Here is an 11847-nt window from a genome sequence, read left to right as displayed (position 1 = left end):
CTGTAGCGTTTGAAGTTGTGCGCTGACCCTTCCCCAATTTTTAACAAGCTTCTTTATGCATGGAAGCCAAGGGCAGATGGGACTGAGGGAGTTCGCGTTGGCGGGCGCCAATGGCGGCTGTCCTGAAAGTGGCGGACAGCGACGCTGACCTCCTTCATGCATAGGAAATAGAGAGAGAGGGGGGTGGTTTGAACATAAATTAGGATTGTATGTTTTTTTTAATTTTTATTTTTTAGTTTTCCTGTCTCGGGGTTTAAAAATTGAGTGTGCTACAACTGTCACGCGTGCAGACGCCACCCATAAATCCAGGAGGGGGGTGCATACGGAGGAGCTTAATAAAGGTGCGAAGTTTCAAGACGAACGACCATTTTCTTTTTTTAAATTGTTGTTTTTTTTCTGGAATCCTTGTAAATATTCCTCACGGTTGCACAACATGGCCGCATGTTTCAGTCCGACGTCCCGACGCGGCGTTTCATTTTACCCGTTTGTTTCCGTTTTTTTTTTTCCTGTTTAGTTTTTCCACGTTCTGCATTTCCACGACAAAAACACACCGTTACTTCTTGTCTCTCGTTTATTTTCTGTGAAAACTAAGCTAAATTTAAAAGGTGAAGTTAAAACTGTGTGGGCAGTGCCAGTCAGCGATCGTGTAGATGGCAGAGTCTCGCAGTAACTTTCACTGGAGTTGTACATAAATAAAAACGCACAAAAAATGATTCTTTAAACGGTTGTCCGAGTCATTTATTTACTTTTTTTTGGGGGGGGGGGGGCTGGCTTCAGTTTCCACAAGACAGTTGGATTTAAATGTGAGACAATATGTGTAAATTGAAATTGGAATGCAATTGTAACAATGCGAGTGGCAACGTCAGAAGTTCACCACAGCACAGCTGCATGAAGGATGAACCCTCTTCATAATGCCATCGAAGCCTTTCAAAAGGTTTCAAAAATCTGAATCGGGGACGTCCGATTAGCATTAATTCAAAATACAAATTATTTAGAGCAGCTTATACCATATAGAACTCAAAAACAAGTTGAAAACAAGCCAGTGCTAGCTTGAAACCAGGCGGGTTTCAATTGTGGCGTTCTTGGTTGGTGTTAGGACCTTGGGTTTAAACTTCTAGAGCACAGAACTGCATTACAACTGGAAGAGCTAACCCTTATTTCACAGATTCGGATAGCAGCTAGGTACGCTGCCACTCACCTGTCAAGTCGGCCGAAGTCGTAAGTAAAATGGGTCAGATGAGAGATTTTGGCCCTTTGCCTCACCAGTCTCTTGGATGCAGTACAAGGCATACTATGCAGGACTTTGTTTTTGTTGCTTTGCTGTAGTTCCCTTGACAGTCAAAGCAGTCTCCTCCTTCAACCCCGCCCACTCAGCCTTGAGGGAGGGAGTTACTGACATGCACATTCATTAGAAACTACCGGTAAATTTCTCCCGTCAATTACTCAGACCGACATTACATTGTCTGGTTGGGGCCACAAACTGGGCATGTACAAATAAATTTAAAACACCCATCCCTCCCAACACAGAAAAGAGCACCAGGCCCACAAACGTCCTGAACACATTTTTAGGATAAGTAATACAGGCGAAAGACAGAGATTGCCGGCGCACCATAGATATGCCTATTATGGTTATTTTATATTTTCATGGTAGAAATCATGGTTTTTCATGGTTTTTCAAAACTCACCATTAACCGAGGAAGTGGATGACATCATGTCAGGGCCAAAGATTAACTGAGGAAGCGGGTGACATCATGTCAGGGCCAAACATTAACTGAGGAAGCGGGTGACATCATGTCAGGGCTAAACATTAACTGAGGAAGTGGATGACATCATGTCAGGGCCAAACATTAACTGAGGAAGCGGGTGACATCATGTCAGGGCCAAAGATGGCACCCGGATTTGCTCCTGGACGAACACCAGCAGCCCCACAGGGACCACAGGCTACTGTGAAATCCCATCGTCATCGTCATTTATAAATAGGTCCCACATAACGGAGAGTACGTACTAAACATGCTGTGTACTTCTGCGTCCTGGCAGTCACCCGAAATGCCCTTCTTTAAAAATCACTTGGGGTGGCGATCTAAAAAGTAATCATTTCCATTAGTGAAACAACGAATAAATTACATAACACACAAATGTATTTTGGAAACAGTGGGCCTCATTCACAAAACTTTTAAATTATTCTTACTTATGTTCTTAAAAATGTTCCTACGAACATATATGAGATTTGTGACAAACACAAGTGCAGACCTTTGTTTTTGTGCATATGCCAGGTGTATCAGATGATGAATGCTAACTGTTTGTCAATTTCATGCATGATCCTGTTCATGTGATTTGCACAACAACCATGAACAAATACAGATAAGAAAAAAAAGATGAATGTAGCAATGTTCTTGGAAATGTTCTCATACACAGTTTATGATCGTACACGTTTCGTGAATGTGTCACGGATTTGGGGGTAAGGACCCAGGTGCGCAGTGAAAAAAAAAACTAAAAAGGAAGGTTTAAACAAAGACTTTTACTTCAAAAGTAAACGGATAACAAAAGGCCATAAGGGGCAAATCCCTTAAGGGGCAAATTCTTAACAGAAAAACCCGTAGTGGAATACAGAACACAAGAGAGGCTTAAAAACAAACCAACATGTAGCAGAACTCGAAATACTCAAAAAGGCAGGGAACGCAAAATCTAGAAACACCGGGAACACAAGCAGAAACACACAAGGAACCAGCACCCGAGTCAGGCAAGCAGAGAACTTAAATAGACAGGGAAACTAATGAGACACAAGTGAACTCAAAGAACAATCAAACCAAAGAGGGAGGGGATAACAAGACACAAACAGAAACAATTATTGAATAATTGAAAACAATAATACACTTAAACCCAGGGGAAAGCAATTAGGGAAAATGAACTGAAATACAAAACTGAAGTACCGCCATCTGGCGGCCCAAAAGGAAAAAACAGAAACAGAAAATACAGAACCATGACAGAATGAGGCCCAATGAGTGTTATGTACGAACTGTTTTTAACTTCAGCTATACCAAACACCATCTAATACAGGACCTATAGGCTACACAATCATTAATCTTCATCTCACTCAGTGTAAAATTCGGAATCTCCGTATGAATAAACACGGGTGGTAGTCTACATCCATCATGAAGGATTTTGTTGTTTTACATGAACCTGTAAGAGATTTAAATCGTCTTACACACGGTAATGCGATTCAGTCTATTTTAATTTATTTTAACCTGATTTAGGATACATTTATTTATACGAACAAAAACGACAATTACCACAGGTCTGGGCGATGGTGTCAGCAGGTAGGCTAGTTTTTTTATTTCTTCTTTCTGCTTTTTCATCATCACCGAGTTTATCACACAAACTGACTTCGGGGAGTGACTTGGTGAACCGACGACGCACGCAATTCAGACGACGAATCACTGATTTATTTTATATGTTTATGCCAGTTTTACACAGTAAGATGTCCATTTTAGTGAAATATGTATTCCACTCGAACAGAATTCATACGAGTCCAATAGGGATCCGATGTACAGCCTAGGCCTCCATCAAAGTTCTTTGAACACTGACCGCTGTGTATGTTTGCCTGACGTTCCAAGCTCGCGTCGCTGTCGTCTACTACTGCGCGATTATAAGCTATCGTTGATGACTGATCAGACCAGGAAAACAGGAAAAGTAGCCTGCTATACATAATTTGGTTAAAATGACGGGTTTCTCCTTGTTGCTCAGGGACAGTAGGCTTACACGTACACTGAAAACAATGCATCACCTGATATGCCTATTACACATCACCGATAGCCGAAACATGTAGTCCCCACGATACACAAGCGCTTACATTGGCTTTGTGAAACTTCACCCATTACTAATTCCAAAGGCAGCCTCCATTTGCACACTGAATGTATGTTAGGGTACTCACCGAACCGGCTAGTTTTGTAATCTGATCGACGACTCTTTTGTAGAACCAGGAAACACACCACGGTGTTTGAAAACGATGCCACTCACCAGAGATATACGTAAATAGCGGGGGGATACCTCCGAGCGCGGCTCTCAGATTACAATCACACCGGACAAGCGCGAGCAACGCAAAGTAGAGGCCAAGGGAATTGGTCTCGGGTATATAAATGCTATATGACATTGTTATAGGCCAGTGGGCCGAGTTAGCACTCGCCTGGTCATCACTGCCCGGGCAACGGGAGATTGCTGGGTTACTATCGCCGTCTGGTGGAATGCATGAACGTTGACTCAAAATAATTTATTTTCATGTACAGGTACCGCAGGTAAGAATTTATGAAAAGCTATTCTATAAATAACACGGATATAAATATTTTATGACCGTTGTACAATCGTGACATTACCAAAGGAAGATAATAGTAGGAACGGCCCTCAATGGAAAAACCTCAATTTTCCCCTCGTGATAACAAACTTCTTTCTGCAAATAAAATACTTTTAATGTATTTTAAAACTCAGGTTAATCATAATTAATAATTATGTTGTGAAATTATTGCTGGGTATATGCTACCAGTGTGTATATATCTAGTAGGCATAAATAAATAGTTTAAATACCTGTCAACAATGGACCTAAAACAGTATTTTTTTCACTCTTTTTAAAAGTTTTCTTTTTTAAAATATATTTTTAAAATACTGAAACAGATTTATAAAATTACCAGCACCAAAATTATGCAACAGAATTCCCAACATTATCATTGAAGTATCTCACCACAGTTCTGTGAGCCCTGCACCCCACGAAGCACAAAAGTGAGCTTCTGTCGCCATCGTGTGGACGTTTAAGTGTACAGCACCAATGACGTCTCGGCATATTGACGACTGTCATGGCGGCGCCCTTGAGACTCATATCCAGGTTGGCTGTTGTCACAGGTCAGTTTGACTTCTGTCTTCATATTAGCGTGTGACTTTGATCAGTCTAGTGCTTATAGGTAAAAATAAATACATAATTTTAAACACTCTCCATTAGCTGTTGATGTTTTCAACTCGTAACAACAAACTCGAAAATGCAATGCTAGCTATCACAAGCTATCTAGTTCACCTTTCGCCTAGAACGCCATTCTTTTTGTTTTGCTTTATTTTTAATCCAACTAATGTATTTTACGTAACAACGCAGTTGTGTATGATAGCTAGTAGTAGCAAGCTAGGGTGTAGGGTGAACAGTTTCTGTAACACAGATGAACAGATTTACAGTTAGCAACTACAGCTACCTGCAATGAAACAGTCTCGCAAGTTAGTTAAGAGCGATACCAATTAACGTGACGAAATAACTTTGAATGGAATAGCTGGCCAGTGGCAGCCTTTAAATATCGACCAGGGTTGTGTTGCAGAAGTTTATATCTGTGTTTTCATAAATAAAATGTTGTGCAGACGCTGCTATGCTTCCCCCCCCTTTCTTAATAAAAACAATTATTTAACGTTTCTGCCTGAAACAGCCGTTCTTAAACAGCACTGGCTAATGCTATAGGAACGTCACAAATAATTACTTCACTGCTGTGTAGCCGTGTGAAATTAATTGTGAAATTTTTTAAGGGGCAAGTGAGGACTCTCCTCGACCTTTTCACTTGGTAAATTCTACTTGCTGGACAGAATGTACACTACATGGCCAAAAGTAGTGGACACCTGACATCAAACATCTCATCCAAAATTATGGGCATTGATGTGGAGTCGGTCCACCTTTTACTGCCGTAACAACCTCCGCTCTTCTGGGTGGGCTCTATGCTAGATGTTGGAGCCTCGCTGCAGGGATTTGCCTCCATTCAGCCAGGAGAGCATTAGTGAGGTCGGGCAATTATTGGGCTGTTATGCCTGGGTCACAGTTAACTTTCCAGTTGTTCCCAGAGGTTTTGGAAGGGGTTGAGGTCAGGGCTCTGTGCAGGCCAGTCGAGTTCTTTCACACCAATCTCCAGAAAACCATTTCTGTATGGATTCGCTGTGCGCTTGGGGGGCATTGTCATGCTGAAAAAAGAAAGGGCCTTCGCCAAATTGTTGGGGAGGCACAGAATTGTCTAGAATGTGAATTGTATGCTGTAGCATTGAGATTTGCCTTCACTGGAACGAAGGGGTCTAGCCCAAACCATGAAAAACAGCCCCAGACCAAGGGGTGTCCCGATAGACTGTATGACCAAAACTACGCACAATGGACACGGTGTCACTCTGTGTTTGCACTACCCAACCTCTCCAGGAGGGGGCAGCGGTATTGGTCGGGCCGTCTGCCAGCGCTTCGCTGCGGAGGGAGCGTCGGTGGTGGTCGCCGATGTCAACGAGGACTCAGCCAATCAGACGCTGGCGAGCCTGCCGGGGGGCCACCGAGGCCAGGAGCACCTGGCGGTGGGAGTGGAGGTGTCCTCCAGGGAGAGCGTGGAGAGGCTGGTCACTGCCATACAGGTGCGTCTGGGGGGGGGGGCCGTCCAGGTGACGCATACCAGAGGGGAACCGCCGTCCGGATAGCTGCGGCTCCAAAAAATTTGGGTTGCATATTGTTGTGGTGAAAGCAATACTCACACGTACCAAATCAAACTGCTGTTGCAGTTGTTTTGGTATTTGCTGAAAATGTTTCGCTTCCATATTTGCAGGGAAATATATTTCTATATTTCTTGGGCAGGGAAAGTTTGGGTACTGTTTCCCTGAATAACAAATCATGAAAGCTTAAAATAACACGGGGTGGGTGGGGGAGCTCTCATTCACACACTCATTAACAAATTCATACACTCATTATCACACATATCTCTCTCTCCTCTCACTCTCTTTTTCATACGCGCAGTGCGGGCTGAATGGCCTGTTCTCATCCTCAGGTTGATTAGTAATGTCTGAATGACTCACTTTCTATATATGGGAAATCTGCTGAGGAGATAGATTAGTAATGACTGAATGACTCACTTTCTGTATATGGGGAATCTGCTGGACAGATTGATTAGTAATGTCTAAATGACTCATTTTCTGAATTTGGGGAATCTGCTGGGCAGCTTGATGAGGAATGTCTGTATGATGCACTTTATCTAGGGAATCTGGTGGCGACATAAATTAGTATTGTCTGCATGATGCAGTTGGTATCAGGAGAAACTGCTGGCCACATAGATTAATAATGTCTGAATTTTGGGCTGCTCTGCTCCTCAGTGTCGGTACTTCCAGCCCCCTTCCGTGTGTGTCAGTGCTGCGGGGATCACTCGGGACGAGTTCATGCTGAAAATGGAGGAGGACGACTTTGACAGGGTCATCCAGGTCAACCTGAAGGTACGGCGTGCTAGCATTCTGCTCTTCCCCCTCTCTCTCTGATCTCCTCCGCCTGGACGCATTTTCATTTTATCTTACGTCTCCTTCTCTTCATCTCTTTGTTCAGGGTACCTTCCTTGTCACACAGGCCGTCTCTAAGGCCCTGGTTGCCAGTGGATCCCCCAAAGGGTCCATCATCACTGTGGGCAGCATTGTGGGCAAGGTAAGGCGGCCATCTTTAATGTGGCAGCTTTGTGGGCTGGGTGAGGCGGCCATCTTTAATGTGGCAGCTTTGTGGGCTGGGTGAGGCAGCCATCTTTAATTTGGCAGCTTTGTGGGCCAGATGAGGTGGACATCTTTAATGTGGCAGCATTGGAGGCAAGGTGAGGTGGCCATCTTTAATGTGGCAGCATTGGAGGCAAGGTGAGGCGGCCATCTTTAATGTGGCAGCTTTGTGGGCCCGGGGAGGTGGACGTCTTTAATGTGGCAGCTTTGTGGGCAAGGTGAGGCGGCCATCTTTAATGTGGCAGCTTTGTGGGCCAGATGAGGTGGACATCTTTAATGTGGCAGCATTGGAGACAAGGTGAGGCAGCCATCTTTAATGTGGCAGCGTTGTGGGCCAGGTGAGGTGGACATCTTTAATGTGGCAGCATTGGAGGCAAGGTGAGGCGGCCATCTTTAATGTGGCAGCTTTGTGGGCAAGGCGAGGCAGCCATCTTTAATGTGACAGCACTGGGGGGAATGCACAGTAATGTGGGAAGCTGTTCTAATCTGGGCATCAACCTCATCTGTAACTCACATCCTGTGAAGGGAGGAAGTAGATTTTTGGCGTATGTCTTGATGTCTCTGGGTGCCGACAGGTGGGGAACATTGGGCAGGTGAACTACTCCGCCTCCAAAGCTGGAGTGGAGGGGTTAACAAGAACTGCAGCCAAGGAGCTGAGCAGGTAAACCGGAGAGAGATGATTCTGCCAGCGAGCGACCGAATGTCGTACATGTAGTACAGGACATTAACACTGCACTGAGAGAGAGGGTTAATACAGTATATACACACTGACTGAACACTACAGTACAGTAACACTGCAATGTGAGAGAGTGTTAATACAGTATAAACAAACTGACTGACTGGACGCTACAGTACATTAACACTACAGTGAGAGAGAGGGTTAATACAGTACATACACACTGACTGCACACTACAGTGCATTAACGCTACTGTGAGAGAGAGGGTTAATACAGTATATACACACTGACTGACTGCACACTACAGTGCATTAACGCTACTGTGAGAGAGAGGGTTAATACAGTATATACAAACTGACTGACTGGACACTACAGTACATTAACACTGCAGTGAGAGGGAGGGTTAATATAGTATATACACACTGACTGAACACTACAGTACATTAACACTGCAGTGAGAGAGAGGGTTAATACAGTATATACACACTGACTGACTGGACGCTACAGTACATTAACACTACAGTGAGAGAGAGGGTTAGTACAGTATAAACTCACTGACTGCCTGGACACTACAGTGCAGTAACACTGCACTGAGAGAGAGGGTTAATACAGTACATACACACTGACTGAACACTACAGTACATTAACACTGCACTGAGAGAGAGTTCCTGCATTTTTATTTTATGAAACGTATTTTTGTTTCTTCTCATTGGCAGGTTTGGGATTCGCTGTAATTGTGTGCTTCCTGGGTTCATAGCCACGCCGATGACCGATGCAGTACCTGAGAAAGTGATCAGTAAGGTGTGTGTGTGCGTGTGTGTGTGTGTGCGTGCGTGCGTGTGTGTGTGTGCGCACACCTAGTCATTACGTTAAATCAGCTGGGATGTACTGTCAGGTTAGGGTAAATCAGTGTGGCATTATCAGTTTGTCCTTTTTTCTTTTTCTTTTAAACTGCTGTTATCAATACTTGTGTGTATAGTTTGGCACTATAAGAATTGCTTGTCATGTCAGTGAAAAGCTGAGTGAAAAGACTGCTTACTGGTGATGTGATTCTGCACAGATGACCTCCCTGATACCGCTGGGGAGAATGGGACAACCTGCAGGTGAGTGTATGTGTGTGTGTGTGTGTGTGTGGGTGTGTGGCTGTGTGTATAACATAAGAACTGACGCCGCTCTCATACAAACCCCTCTCTCCTTCTCTCACCCCTCTCACCCCTCTCTCTCCCCCTCTTCCTGTCTCCCTCTCCCCCTCCTCTTCTCCCCTTCTCTCCCTCTCTCCCCCTCCGGCTCCCCCCTCCCCCTCCCGTAGAGGTAGCAGACGCGTGTGCTTTCCTGGCCTCTGATGACAGCCGATACATCACTGGAGTCAGCATCGAAGTCACAGGTTTGTGAGCCCAGCTACAGGCAACACCTACATGCAGCACTGACACACAGCACCGATATGCAGCACTGACACTGAAACTGAAAATACTAAGCTCTCATCGGCCACTGTAAAACTCAGACAGATTTAAGTTCAGTATACTGATGGTGAAACACAGTCTGCATGTAACTACTTAGTTCAGTAAACTTGGGCTAATTTCACATAACAATTCACCAGAGAGCATGCTGGGGGGTGAAGTCTAGGGCTTGGGATTTTTGAAGCATACTTTGCATGCTCCAGCCTCCACTTCCCATGAGCCTCTTTTTGGTAAAACATACTATGGTTCTCTGCCAGTTGAAAGCACCACCATGAACTGAAATAAGTCTGTTTGATTTGCAGGAGGCCTCTTCATTGGCTGAAGAGAGGTTCCCTTTGTGAAGACCAGTCAGACGCTGGCTCATGATCCTCAGTGCCTTTGCCCGTCAGTAACAGGTCTGACCACATCTGACTCCTCCCCCCTCCCCTCTTTGTAAATTGTGTAAAAACCAATCTGTACAGGGCAGTGTGTTGCAAATTAAAGTCTTTATATTTGTAACTTGTCCTCTCACAGTTTTTTTACTTATAGATATAACGGGACGGGAGAGAGCACACATACAACAAGAGGTGGGACGTGGAACAGTTTCTATGACAATGCACCCCAGTCTCTCCTTTTAGTCTCTAAATAAGGTCCTCCACTCCTCGCTGGTCCCAGCACACCTGCTGACTGACTGTTGGCACAGATTCTTTAGTCTCACCAGATGTTGAGATTTATGAATATTAATTAAGGGGCCGTGGTCACTTCTCAGAAATGCACAAGAAATACCTTTGAAAAGACTGAATCTTCATATTAAGAGAAACGGTGAAAAATTATTCGGTTGTTCATAAATAAGTGTATTTATAAGTATACTGAATAACATATAATGAAAAAAAATGGTATCAAGGACAGGGTGTAAATTCAAATGCACAGACTCTCACACATGGACACAAACGTGCGCACACACACAAGCTCATTTTTATTCACGGTGACTCATTGATAAAAATGCGTTAGCATGTGGTTTAATGGGAGACTTTGAACGAAACAAAAACAAAACAAAACAAAACAAAAAAAACCCAGCAACAAGCGAAGAAAAAACCAAGAAGACATTAAAAATTTGAATGAAAAACCGAGTGAAAAGCAGTGTGGTGTAGCTAAGGCCTCGCAAACCGGTGGGAAGATAAGAATTTAAATCCAGTGGAGCCGCTAAACTGGAGTAGAACACTGGCGTGGAATTAGAACGGCGGCGATGGAAACGCTGGTTACTATGACAGCAACTGAGTTTTCATACAGGCCAGCAGAGCAGCTGAGACGTCAAGGGATCAGTCAGGCGTGTGTGCCGTTCGTCTGAAGAGCTGCTGTCCGAGAAAAAAAAGGCCAAATGAAAAATCTAAACAGAAAATCAACTTTAGAGACTTTTTTTTTGTAGGCCCAACCGACACGCTTTAACAGTCTTATCGGAGTACCGTGTAGACGAACAAACGAGAGAGTCAAGCAGCTCTTTTTAAAAAGATTATATATTACAGAAACAAAATTAAAAAAAGAAATACTTACACACATTTATAAAATAATACTTTTTTTCAGCACCATGGTTTGTTTGAACATTATTTGTCTTTAATTAAAACAAACAAAAACAAAACAAAACAAAACAAAACAAAACAAAAAAAAAAAAGCCCCACACTGGTCTACAAAATTATCTTCAGCCAAACGGTTTCAGCTTTTTGGCCATTAACCCCCCCGCCCCCCCCGCCCCAGCCCCCAGCACGGAAAGAGTGAACGGAAAAAGAGGAAAAACCCATAATATAGAATCCCCATGGATGTTCTTTTTCTGATATGGAACCTCCCAAATGTTCCCCTCCCAGTCTGAATTTTCTCCCCTTAATTGCCCCCTTCCCACCTCTGAGTTTCTACCCCTTTCTGCATCTGTAAATGCCCCCGAACAGAACACAAACCGACAGTGAAACTGCAAGTTAAAATCAACAGCTGTGAATCATTTTAATCAAGGACAATGACAGCAAAAAAACTCACAAAAAAAAAATAAAACTCAATGTACAAACACTCGCTGGGGGTTACACTGTTAGAATCACCACTGGTGAACAAACAAGGGATTTTCTTTATTTTGTTAACTGTCTCTACATGCATAAAACAAAAGGGTGTGTACAGATAAGGTAGAATCGGTTTCATATACATATATATATTTATATTTCTATATTGATTTTTCA

The 11847-nt window shown here is 43.6% G+C and overlaps 2 protein-coding genes across 7 annotated transcripts in view; both read left to right on the top strand.

Moving 5' to 3' along the window:
* Positions 1-722, top strand: part of brd2a (bromodomain containing 2a) — a 19234-nt gene extending 18512 nt beyond the window's left edge. For all 6 annotated transcript variants that reach the window (XM_035428225.1, XM_035428222.1, XM_035428220.1 and 3 more), the window contains one exon: positions 1-722. This exon is cut by the window's left edge. The gene's annotated coding sequence lies outside the window, so the exon portion shown is untranslated.
* Positions 723-4774: 4052 nt separating this feature from the next.
* Positions 4775-10147, top strand: hsd17b8 (hydroxysteroid (17-beta) dehydrogenase 8). The gene is made up of 9 exons (XM_035428268.1): positions 4775-4890; positions 6203-6405; positions 7135-7251; positions 7358-7453; positions 8091-8176; positions 8909-8993; positions 9253-9295; positions 9502-9576; positions 9952-10147. The coding sequence occupies exons 1-9, from the start codon at positions 4845-4847 to the stop codon at positions 9969-9971; spliced, it is 771 nt and encodes a 256-aa protein (XP_035284159.1). The 5' UTR covers positions 4775-4844; the 3' UTR covers positions 9972-10147.
* The last annotated feature ends 1700 nt before the right edge of the window (positions 10148-11847 follow it).

The sequence above is a fragment of the Anguilla anguilla genome, chromosome 8, assembly GCF_013347855.1.
Source record: "Anguilla anguilla isolate fAngAng1 chromosome 8, fAngAng1.pri, whole genome shotgun sequence".
In the NCBI taxonomy this organism is placed as follows: domain Eukaryota; kingdom Metazoa; phylum Chordata; class Actinopteri; order Anguilliformes; family Anguillidae; genus Anguilla; species Anguilla anguilla.
The sequence above is the reverse complement of the archived record's forward strand: the minus strand, read 5'-3'. Positions and strand labels throughout refer to the sequence as shown.